Source organism: Geotrypetes seraphini, chromosome 8, assembly GCF_902459505.1.
Source record: "Geotrypetes seraphini chromosome 8, aGeoSer1.1, whole genome shotgun sequence".
Taxonomy (NCBI): Eukaryota; Metazoa; Chordata; class Amphibia; order Gymnophiona; family Dermophiidae; genus Geotrypetes; species Geotrypetes seraphini.
Genome location: NC_047091.1, coordinates 92,382,209 through 92,394,941, shown reverse-complemented (window position 1 = coordinate 92,394,941; position 12,733 = coordinate 92,382,209). Strand labels below are relative to the sequence as shown.

The following is a 12,733-nucleotide window of genomic DNA, read 5'->3' as shown; positions in this document are numbered from 1 at the left end:
GGAGCAGAACTGGGGCAGCTGATGGTTGTGAGGAGCTGCAAATAGGTCCACCTGCGGAGTGCCCCAGCGAGTAAAGATGGAGTGGAGCGTGGGAGGGTCCAAAGTCCACTCGTGAGGTTGAAGGATGCGGCTGAGATTGTCGGCCAGGGAGTTCTGTTCGCCCTGGATGTAGACAGCCTTGAGGAAGAGACTGCGGGCCGTGGCCCAGGTCCAAATGCGAAGAGCCTCCTGACAAAGGAGGCGAGATCCGGTGCCGCCCTGTTTGTTGATGTAGTACATGGCAACTTGGTTGTCCGTGCACAGGAGCAGAACCTGAGGGCAAAGAAGGTGCTGGAAGGCCTTCAGAGCATAGAATATGGCTCGTAGTTCCAGGAAATTGATGTGATGAAGACGCTCCTGCGGGGTCCAAAGACCTTGGGTGCGTAGGTCTCCCAGGTGAGCTCCCCATGCATAAGGGGAGGCATCCGTGGTGATGGTCATGGAATGCGGGGGCAGGTGAAAAAGAAGGCCCCTGGAAAGATTTGAGGAGTTCAACCACCATTGTAGAGATTGCTGAAGAGACGATGTCACAGAGATGGGATGAGAAAGAAGGTTCGAGGTCTGCGACCATTGGTTGGCCAGAGTCCATTGAGGTGTCCTGAGGTGGAGTCGTGCCAGGGGAAGCACATGCACCGTCGAGGCCATGTGGCCCAGGAGGACCATCATCTGTCTGGCAGAAATGGAGTGATGAAGGAGCACCTGACGACACAGGCGGAGCAGGTTCCGCTGACGGTCGGAGGGGAGAAACGCCCTCATTAGTGTGGTGTCGAGAACTGCTCCAATGAACTGAAGGCGCTGCGTGGGGAGCAGATGCGACTTGGGGTAGTTGATCTCGAACCCCAGGAGGTGGAGGAGAGAGATGGTCTGATGAGTGGCTTGTAGCACAAGCGGAGACGTAGGTGCTTTCACCAACCAATCGTCCAAGTAGGGAAACACCTGGAGGTTGTGAGACCTGAGGAAGGCCGCCGCCACAATGAGGCATTTGGTGAACACCCTGGGTGATGAAGCGAGGCCAAAAGGTAGCACTTTGTACTGATAATGGCGATGGTGCACCTGGAATCTTAGGTAGCGACGTGAAGCTGGATTGATTGGTATGTGAGTGTAGGCCTCTTTGAGGTCCAGGGAACATAGCCAGTCGTTCTGAGAGAGATGAGGGTAAAGCGTGGCAAGGGAGAGCATTCTGAACTTCTCCTTGACAAGACATTTGTTGAGGTCCCTGAGATCGAGAATGGGACGTAGGTCTCCTGTCTTTTTTGGAACCAGAAAGTAACGGGAGTAGAATCCCCGGCCCCTTTGTTCCAGAGGTACTTCTTCGATGGCATTGAGGAGAAGGAGGGATTGGACCTCCCTCAGGAGGAGGGGGGTTTGAGTTGAAAGAGAAGCAGACTCTACGGGAGGATTGTCTGGTGGAAGAGTCTGGAAGTTGAGAGAGTAGCCGTGGCGGATGATGTTGAGGACCCACTGGTCCGATGTGATGACCTCCCAACGGCTGAGAAAAATGTGGAGCCTGCCCCCGATTGGTTGAGGGAGAGGCAATGAGGGTGGAAGACTGGCTAAGCCCTGGAGAGAGGAGTCAAAAGGGCTGAGAAGGTTTGGCAGGAGGAAGAGGCTTGGCAGGTTGATTAGACTGTGCACGAGCCTGGTTGTGGTGTTGTTGGCGAGCCCGCCTAGGTTGCTGTGAAGGCGGGTTAAGCGGCCTAGCGGAGAACCTGCGCTGGTAAGAAGACTGTGGTTTGTAAGGCCGAGCAGGAGGGGCCTTCTTCTTTGGTTTAATGAGAGTATCCCATCTGGTCTCATGGGCGGAGAGTTTTTGTGTGGTGGTATCCAGAGACTCTCCGAACAATTCGTCTCCCATACATGGGGCGTTGGCTAGTCGGTCCTGATGGTTGACATCCAGATCAGAGACCCTGAGCCAGGCCAGGCGGCGCATGGCCACAGCGATGGCAGATGCACGAGAGGTGAGCTCAAAGGAGTCATAGATGGAGCGTACCATAAATTTTCTAAGTTGAAGCAGGCTGGAGATGTGCTGCTGGAATAGTGGGACCTTGTGCTCCGGCATGTACTTTTGCATGGCGGAGAGTTGCATTACCAGATGTTTCAGGTAGAATGAAAAGTGGAAAGAGTAATTGTTTGCCCTGTTGGCAAGCATGGCATTCTGGTAGAGCCGCTTGCCAAACTTGTCCATAGTTTTTCCCTCCCTGCCAGGAGGGGTAGAGGCATAGACACTGGAGCCTTGAGTCTTTTTTAAAGTGGACTCAACCAGGAGAGATTCATGGGGCAGCTGGGGTTTATCAAATCCCGGGATTGGAATAACCCTGTAAAGGCTATCCAGTTTACGGGGTGCCCCAGGGACAGTTAATGGATTTTCCCAATTTTTATAAAAAGTTTCCCGTAGGATGTCATGCACGGGTAACTTCAGGAACTCCTTAGGGGGTTGATCGAAATCTAATGCCTCCAGGAAAGCTTGTGATTTCTTGGAATCAGATTCCAGAGGCAAAGATAAGGCCCCCGATAACTCCCTGAGGAATTTCGAAAAAGAAGATTGCTCAGGTTTAGTTGTGGTATCGGGGGCCGAGGGCTCTTCGTCCGACGACGATGCATCCTCCTCGGTACCGAGGGGAGATTCCTCCCAGAGGTCCGGGTCCCAAACACTGTAAACACCAATTGTGTGGGTCAGTGAGGGAGATCGGGCGTGCACACCGCTGGCACTTCTTAAAACCGGGCTGCGGGGGCATGAATGGAAACACGGCCTCCGCAAAATCAAACCCCGAGGCCTGGATCGTGACAACAGGCCCCGCCGGGGCAAAGACAAAAAACGAACAAAAAGAAAATATATTTTTTTTTTTTTTTTTTTTTGGAAATGAAATAAAAAAGCAACCCGAAGGTAAATAAACGAAAAAAGAACGCGAGCGGGAAGGCAAAAAGAGGTTTTCAATCGGAGTTGAAAAACGCACGTCTTCTTCGCTCCGCGGAAACGAAGAAACTGGGGACCACGCTCTCCTCCGTCGGGCGGGAAGGCACTCGCGCACGCGCGGTGCGGCCAACTAGAACTTTCTAGTAAAAGGGTCCGTACCGTGGGCTCCGTCGGTGACGTCACCCATGCGTAAAGAATATGCTGCCTGCTTGTCCTGGGATAAATGCCATTTAGAAACTGTGAAGTCCCTTTTAAAAAAAAAATTAAGGGAAAGAAAAACAGGGACTCAGTCAAACCCTCTATCATCAGAGGGAGGGTGAGGCAGGGACCTGGGGGGGCCCAGGTGTAACCCCTAAAGCCGGCACCATTCAGCCGGACACCCCTGACTCACTGAAGAGAAAACCTCAACAGGAGAAATAAGTTTCCAGTCACAGCCAGAATCCAGGGGTGTCAGGTCAAAAGCGAACCGGGACAAAGGCGCGCCCAGACAATTGAACGCAGTGCGCGCCGCTCTAAATTACTGTTTTTAGTGCGCCGCGTTGTGGTGGGTTGTAACCCCCCACATTTTACTGAAAACTTAACTTTTTCCCTGTTTTTAGGGAAAAAGTTCAGTTTACAGTAAAATGTGGAGGGTTACAACCCCCCCAAAACGCCGGTGCGATGTCTAATAAGTAAACTGGGGGGGTTCCCCAACAAAACCCCCCGTCGGAGCCCCTAAAAACTGTAATTTAGAGCGGCGCGCGCTGCGCTCAATTGTCGGTGCGCGCTTTTGTCTTTCGCACCGTTGTCTATGAATCGAATCCAGGAGCTAGTTGAATAGCAACCATCACCTGCTGGGAGATAGAGCATACTGGAGATACAGGAGGAGTGCCAGCCAATAAAACCACCAGTTAATCAGTTTCTCTATCACCGCCTGCTGGTAGATGTGGGCTATCCCATTGGTCTCTAGATTCTTCTGCTGCTGTTGCTAAGGAAATGCCAATCAAATGGTAGGCAAGGTTCTGCATTCATTTTCAATCCATGAGACTGAAGTGGCATCTGTGTCTGAATACAGGGGTACTGGCTCTTCTGATTAGAGGCTTCTCCTGGAGCCACCTCAACTCACCAGCTAAGCACAATGCATAATAGCTGAAGAGTATCCTTGGCAAGTGTCTAAAACCATGAGACAAAGACAATACACCAAACTTTTGTTTTTCCAATGAAAATAAAACTATTAAAACCTCTTCAGTCAATATGATCAGAAAAGAGCAGGCAACGAGCATAGGTAATGCTGCTGTACTGCTTTTCAGAGCACTGGGAGGGCCACTGCAGAATAGAAAGTTTTTTTTAGCTCTGTAGACAACAGGGCACTAAGGAGCAAAACGTTACTAATCTCCCGATATGCTACATCCGCATCTCCCTCCCCTACACAAACGACTACCAACTCACCTCATCTTCTACACCATCTTCCTCCTCCTCTCCATCCAGCTCATCTTCATCTTCGTCATCAATGGCATCCTCATCTAACTCCTCTTCCTCTTCATCTTCATCTTCCTCACCCTCTGGGAAATGAAACCGAACATGAAATATTCTGTATCCAGCATGGGAAAATTTTCAGTTGGATACCAAAATTTCACTTCTTGAAACACATAAATGTGTACAATAGTTTATCTAATGCCACGCCTCAGAGACCGAGTGTTCAAGCAAATCTTGCTAGATGAGTAAATCGGTTCAAATCTCAATCATTGGCAAGTGGCTATTGTGAGTATTATAATACTTTCATTCAATGTCTCAAAGATTTTTTCAAAAAGATTTTTTCAAACAATATTATTTTTTCAAAATTTTCAATAGATGTATACACATCTTAAATACCAAATACTATGAGAGATATGAGAAAGTGCATATTTTCAAAGTAAAGCACTTATCTTAAACGATGTTCACACTGTTTCAATCCCTACGGGGCCACCGTTTCACCTGAGTGGCTTCTTCAGGGGAACAATATAGACAGTGTCTAAAAGAAGTAACAAAAGTTACATTAAATATAGTATTTGACTTTAAATAGTACATAACCTTAAATCAATGTGTTAAAGTAATAAGTAATCTTACGGAACAGATGTAACCTTCAGCATATCTTTCTCAAAAATGGCGCTGGTATGAAACAACGCTAAACAATTTAAAGGGCTTTCAATCAGCTGCGGTACAGCGTCAGAACGTAATGACGTAAGATGGCAGGGAGAATGCCTGCCATTTTTTTGCATTCTCCCTGCCATCTTACGTCATTACGTTCTGACGCTGTACCGCAGCTGATTGAAAGCCCTTTAAATTGTTTAGCGTTGTTTCATACCAGCGCCATTTTTGAGAAAGATATGCTGAAGGTTACATCTGTTCCGTAAGATTACTTATTACTTTAACACATTGATTTAAGGTTATGTACTATTTAAAGTCAAATACTATATTTAATGTAACTTTTGTTACTTCTTTTAGACACTGTCTATATTGTTCCCCTGAAGAAGCCACTCAGGTGAAACGGTGGCCCCGTAGGGATTGAAACAGTGTGAACATCGTTTAAGATAAGTGCTTTACTTTGAAAATATGCACTTTCTCATATCTCTCATAGTATTTGGTATTTAAGATGTGTATACATCTATTGAAAATTTTGAAAAAATAATATTGTTTGAAAAAATCTTTGAGACATTGAATGAAAGTATTATAATACTCACAATAGCCACTTGCCAATGATTGAGATTTGAACCGATTTACTCATCTAGCAAGATTTGCTTGAACACTCGGTCTCTGAGGCGTGGCATTAGATAAACTATTGTACACATTTATGTGTTTCAAGAAGTGAAATTTTGGTATCCGTTTGGTTTGACACTTCTTTAGTAAAACTTGTTGGATTAAAATTTTCAGTTGCCCAGGGAACCTATTACAAAATGATAAATACAACCCCCCTCCAAAAAAAAAAAATCTGGTCCTTCTCAGAGGAACAAAAAGAGAACCCAACAAGTCCACAGTGACACAAAGAAGGCTGCAGAAATGATGTTTGTGATGCCAGCGTTTATTTAGTCAATCAAATGATATAGAATCACATAACATCAGAATCCACATAGGTTATTGAAAGTTGGGGACCCAACACTGTCCATGTTTCGACTTAAAGAGTCTTCCTAAGGGGTCCTAAATGTGAAAAAAAATAAATAAATAAATTCTGTGGGTTGGCAAATATCAAAATGTTAAGAATGATGAGAAATGTAAAAATGGTGATATTAAGATGTGTGAAGGTGGAGATACTAATGGCGATATATGATGTTGAAAGGTGAGGACATTAAAGGTAATCAATTTAAACTGTGTATTAAAGTTTAACAAGAAGACAAAAATAGGCGCTTCTGAGGTGATATATATAAGGTCTAGCAGTGAAGTGAAACATAAAAATATAATAAGAATATAGAAATATATTTGTGACATGTGAGGATGACAGCAGCAGAACAAGCCAAAAATTTAGGCCTAAAACTTCCTATAAAAGAGGTAGATATTACAGTTGACGACTGGAGCCACCAAGGTTCCCCTCCCCCACCCCCCAAAAAACCCCCGAAACAACTTACCTTCCCCATTTTCGTCATATTCATCATCAAGCCCATCAGCTTCTGGGTCTGAGTCGGGAGCTTCCTGGTCATCTGCATCAAATCCATCTAGGTATGTGAGCTGAGGAAGGAGTTCAAACACGCTTTCCCGGTAATTGTTCAGCATAGTCACTTCGCAGTTAAAAAGATCCAAGCTTCGCAGATTCGGCAATTTCTTCTGTAAATTTAAAAATTTTTTAAAAAGTATGACATAACCCCCTTATCCCTTTTCTTTTCTCTATTGTAAACTGAGCTCCAGATCACACTTCCCCACTGCTAGATTTTCTATCAAGGGATCAAGTTCTTCCAGTACCAAAGTCAAAGACCCCTACCCCTACACTCCCATCCTGTGAAGTATGTAACAAACAAAGACCTAGATTTCAAAACTTCCGATACATAAAGAGGATAACAGAAACGCAGCTTAACAGCATATTTCCCCAATACCTCCCCAAGAAAGTGCATCAATTACTGTGCCAGTGTGCAATCATATCACCATGGGAAGTAAAAAGTGTCTGAACGAGAGAAAGGCAGGGCAGTGGACAATAGTGACTCATCACGCCATCTAATTTTTCACCTACCAGCAGCTACTGAGGCTTCTCACCCAGGTTACAGGCCATACAACTGGCTGAATGTGGCCCAATGTGAATGTTTCCAGGTTTTCCAGTCTTTTCACTTACCAGGGGCTCCAGCGTGTTGATGTCTTTGATTTTGTTGCCGCTCAGGTTTAAGTGCGTCAGATTTGGGGTCCGCTCTGCTAGAACTTCTAGGCCGCCAGAGATTCGGTTGTCACTCAGCTCCAACTGGTATAGAGGTAGGGTGAGGTAGAACAGGAAATAAATAAAAGGCAATAGTCATCAGAGTAACAAACCTACCACACGACCAGCAAAGATGTGTTAAGTCCCATACTCTGTCAAAGTTTACTCTTTCCATTTGGGCAGAGTAGATAGAACAGTGTTTCTCAACTCGGTCTTGGAGTACCCCCTTGCCAGTCAGGTTTTCAGTATATCCACATTGAATTTGCATAAACTTGATTTGCATACACTGCCTCCATTATTTGCAAATGTCTTTCATGCATAATCATTGTGGATATCTTGAAAAACTGACTGGCAAGGAGGTACTCCAGGACAGAGTTTGAGAAACACTGAGATAGAGAAATAAAGATCATGTGGCCTATGCTTCTACTGTGTTTCCCCGAAAATAAGATGGTGTTTTATATTCATTTGAGGCCCAAAAAAGGCACTAGGTTTTATTTTTGGGTAGGGCTTATTTTTTTTTATGTACATGATCATCTCTCCCTTCCTCTCCTTCACCCCAATTCTTCCTCTTTGCTTTCCTCACATGTGCAACATCTTTCCTCCCCTCTCACCCATCCCCTTGTGCCTTCCTTCTGCAGCATCTTTCTATCCTTCCCTCCCTCCCATCCCCCTGTGCAGCAGAACCCTTTGCCCAGCTTCCATCCTTCCCTCCCTCCCATCCCCCTGTGTAAAAGAACCCTTGCTCAGCTTCCATCCTTCCCTCCTCCTATCCCTCGTGCAGAACCATTGAGCACATGCCGCCACCCCGCAGCCAAACTGCTGATGACCCTCCATCCTTCCATCCCAACCGATCCCCACTGACAGTGACCATAAATACCTTGCTATAGAGGAGCGTCAGACCAGCAGCATTCAGGCTGCTTCGCGGCCTTCTCGCTGGGGCCATCTGTGTACTGATGATGTCATCAGTACACAGACGGCCTCAGCAAGAAGGCCATGAAGCAACCTGTGAGTGCTGCTGGCCTGACGCTCTTCTGCTGGAAGGTATTTATGGTCGCGGTCAGCGGAGATCGGTTGGGAGAGAAGGATGGAGAGTCAGCTGGGGTTTGGCGGTTCGGCTGCATGGCGGGGGAAGCGTGGCTGCCTATGACTAGGGCTTATTTTCAGGGGTAGGGCTTATATTAAGACCTAGCTAATTGATAATGGTAAGATGCTTGAATTTTCACAATTGCAACATAAATATGGTCTGAATAAAAAACAAAGTTATAAGTGGTTGCAATTGAAGCAGGCTATTCAGGTGGGGTTCCCTGAATGGAAATCTTTAAATGATCATTACAGCTTAGAATTCTTATGTTTCCAGGCAGATTTTCTGGGTCACCAGGCCGCAAAGTGGTATAAAATTATATCTAATTATTTGAATAAGAAGCCTAAAAATGGATTAAGAGATATTTGGAGCATTGAGATTAAGCATCAGATTAATGCATCTCAATGGCCACGTATTTGGTCTTGGAGAATTAAAGGTACGATGTCAACATCTATTAGGCAAACATGGTTCTTTTTGTTGCATAGAGCATTCTGCACCCCTACTAGATTACAAAAATTAGATTGCTCTAAGTCTAATAGATGCTGGCATTGTAAAATTGAAGTTGGAACTCTAGACCATCTTTTATTTTATTGTCCATGTATTCAGGCATTTTGGATATCAATATGGGATCAAGTTAATATGTGGATGGAGAGTCATGTGGCTTTATCCTATGACACAGTGATTTTTGGAATGTGTATGAGGGCCAAATGCCAAATATCTGTAGCAAACAATAAATTATTGTTGATTCTTACGGGAGTGGGAATTCAACAGATAACAACTAATTGGAAAGACTGTTCTAGATTGAATTGTAATTTTTGGTGGAACTCAGTTTGTCATATGTATAAGATGGAAAGATTTCTTGCGATACAGAGGGGGTATTTTAAAAAATTTCAAGAGGTGTGGAGGCCATTAATTGAATATTATAATGAGTAAAGTTTATTCTTTTTCCTTAGGGGATAATATATAGAAATGGGATGGGATGGGAGGGATAGGGAGGGAAAAATATTGGAAATATGTTGTTATGAAAAATAAGGAGATATATGTAATAGGATGGGATATTTATTGTTGTGCATTACTGGGTATAATAAAATGTTTAAAGTGTTTGAGGAAGAAGGATGGGGGGAGGGACAGATTTCATGTCAGATTAATTGTATTATCAAAAAGGGATGTATAATTATATATAAATTTGGAAGGAATATTTTATTGATATGGAAAAGGGTGGGAGGTGGGGGGGAATAAAAACATGTATAATAATATTGTTTAAGAATGTCAAGTGTGTTATGTAAATTAATTGTAATAATACTGTACACTTGTTGAAAGAAATAAAAAGGAATAAAGATTTAAAAAAAAAAAAAAAAAAGAACTAAATGGTTCACATGAGTTGAAACAAATTAAAATGTTAAAATCAGAAAAAAAAAAAAAAAAGACCTAGCCCGAAAATCATGCTAGGGCTTATTTTTGGGGAAAACACAGTATGTTTCATCTGCCTTCATTTATCTAAACCTTTGTTGCCCCCTCCCCTAACTTACATTCCAGTATCCCTTCAAAAAATAAAGACAATTTTGTGGTGACTAGCACATAATGTTTTAGAGACTCATATAAACATGAGGTGGCCACAGGGCAGACACCGCTATTTGGCCCCTTAGCTCAATCACAACATATACTGAACTTCCCCCTATCCTTCTTGTCCTTCACACCTTGAACTCACCTGAAATCAAGGCTGGAAACTAATTCAGGCTAGTTCATTCACAACTAATGAGGTGGTTTTTAGCATCTCCTTTCCTCCCTTCAGATCTGGTATCTCTCTTTTTTCCTCTTCCTTCTCAATTAGTTTTCTACCTCGTCTACTTTCTTACTTTCCAGTCCTCACTGTCTACCTACAGCTTGCCACATCTTTCCCTCACCCCTTCCGGTATCTCTTCCCCAAAACCAGCATGTGCTCTTTTTCTTTATCCTCTCCTTCCATCCAGAATGTGCTCTCTCTCTTCTCTCCACTTCCTTTCCAGTCTGCTACCCTCTATATCCTCTCCCATCCAATGTTTGTACCCCTCGCTCTCTCTTCCCTCCCATCCAGTGTCTGCTCCCCTTTCTCTTCTCCCCACGTCCTTCTAGTGTCTGCTCCCTCTCTCTCCACTTTCAGTGTCTGCTCCCCTTTCACCCTCCCATTCCAACCAGCATCTGCTCCCCTCTCCCCCCCACTTCCATCCAGCGTCTGATCCTCCCTCTCTCCCCTTCAGCGTCTGCTTCCGTCTTCCCTCTTCACTTCCCTTCAGCGTGTGTTACCCTTCCCCCCTCTCCCTCCACTTCCTTTTAGCGCCACTCAACCTCTTCCCTCATCAGGCCACCTTCCTCTCACCTTCGCAGGCACTCTTCACTGTCTGAGGTGTCTGGACACGGCAACGTTTTTACAAGTCTCAAGCGACTGCCCCAGAACTTCTCCTCTGAAGCAAGCCGCCCAGACGGAAACAGGAAATGCGTCAGAGGAAAAGCTTTGGGGCAGTTGCGCAGGACTTGTAAGAACATTACCGCGTCCAGACACCTCAGAAAGAAAAAATTCTGAAGAATGCCTGTAAAGGTGAGGGGAAGGGAGGGAGATGGCTAGATGAGGGGAAGAGATGCCCGGATGTGGTTTGTTTTTTTTTTGCCCCCGCGGGAGGGAGCAAGTGTCACAATCGCGAGGATGGCTGCTGACTAGGAGGGGTGGGAAGGGAAGCAACACAGCAGATACTTTACTGCGGGTACAAGGCCATTCACCACTCAACGGGGCGTTGAATGACCTTGTCCCTGCACCCACGGCGACCAGTTTTTTTTCCTTTCCGTTCTGGCGGGTTACCCGCGGCTAGCCACGGGTAACAGTCACCGTATGATTCTCTAGCTAAGCACACACACTCTTTACCTTTCGCAGTTTGCCAAGCTTCGGTAAGTTGGAGACAGACACAAGGTTGACGTTAATCATACTAAGGAACTCCAAGTTCTCAAAGTCAGGTGAAAGACCAATAATCTTTCCATCATCTGAGCGGCAGTTGTCCAGAACCAATTCCTTTACCTGGAGAATACAGAGAAAAGGTAAATAGTTAAAATAAATAAAAAGTTTTGGGTGGAAGGAAGAGGAGCTCAATTTCAGGATTGATCATCCATCCTTCAACTCTCTTCTTCCAAAAGACAGCAGCCCTAAGCAATGGGGAGAAGAATCACTAGAAAACACAAACAGGACAGATAGATTTAAGTGGGCTTAAAATTATCCCAAAATAGCATCAATTGCCATTTTTACTGGATTAAGGACTTTTTACAAGCAGAGTTTCACACTATTAACTCCCATGTCCTACTACTAGGGTTAAACTAAAACCAGACTTCAGGTTAACAGTTCCATTTCTTCTTCCTTGGTAAAGAAAGGGTATGAAGCGACTGCCACCTCTCCCCCACCCCAAAAATAATCAAAAACAAAGAACAAGGGACAGGAACACAGCCCCACAATTAAGGTGTAAAGAGAGGACCTAAAAGAAAATTCACCCCTAGAGATAACAACTGGTTTAAAACCACTTCCACTGAACCCAGGTACATCAGGTGCTTCCTTCTTGAAGGAAGACATTTTCCTAGCAGACATCTCTCTTCCTCCCCAATAAGGGAACCCAGCACACAAGATACAGTATAAGGCCCTTGACAGGCAGCATCTGACTCTTATCACCTTTTCTGATCCTTTTGTTAACACTGATCCTTTTGTTAACACTGAGCCTAAACAAACTGTTTCCATTTCAAATGCATCTCGCCAAGATCATGAGGGAAATTCGGCAACCACCAGGGTGAGTGAAGGAGAAAGGCAAGGGGAAATGTAAAAATGCTACAATTAAAAAAAAAAAGGATGAGGTGGAAAGGTCTGTGTATCCTCTGATGCCCATATGTCTAGGAAGAACTACTATGCATCTGTCGCAGAAACCATGCACACATCTAAGCCCTGAAGCACCAAGCCTGTGCCTGCACAGCTTGGCATCCATTCAAACTTCTGATCAGCCCAACAGAGCCACTTACAAGCATTTGGGATTCTAAGGCATATGCTAGGAATGAAAAGGAGGGAGGCGGGCTCCTGCAGAGAGTGAGTCAGCCTGCTCTCTCCCCTGCCATCACACAGTCAGACCAGTCCTCAAGAGTGTGTGCACTTTCACCAGCTGGGCAAAGGGCCAGACTTGCAAAGAGTTTTTCCTGTTTTGTATCTAAGGAAAAAGTGTTTGGGACAAAGCCTCAAAACCCTCCACTACAAAACCAGGGAGAAATCTCTCATGAACAGCTCTAGACCAATACCACAAAAAATGAGCCCCAAAAAACATCCCCTTCCAAAGTCACAATTTTTATG

The 12,733-nt window shown here is 44.8% G+C and overlaps 1 protein-coding gene across 1 annotated transcript in view; it reads right to left on the bottom strand.

The window, feature by feature from the left end:
- Positions 1 to 12,733, bottom strand: part of LOC117366170 (acidic leucine-rich nuclear phosphoprotein 32 family member B-like) — a 77,436-nt gene that overhangs the window by 20,310 nt on the left and 44,393 nt on the right. The window contains exons 2-5 of the mRNA XM_033957345.1: positions 11,282 to 11,431; positions 7,227 to 7,349; positions 6,532 to 6,727; positions 4,382 to 4,494 (exon numbers count right to left, since the gene is read on the bottom strand). Of these exons, the coding sequence (XP_033813236.1) occupies positions 4,382 to 4,494; positions 6,532 to 6,727; positions 7,227 to 7,349; positions 11,282 to 11,431 (582 nt within the window). The remainder of the gene's footprint in view (positions 1 to 4,381; positions 4,495 to 6,531; positions 6,728 to 7,226; positions 7,350 to 11,281; positions 11,432 to 12,733) is intronic.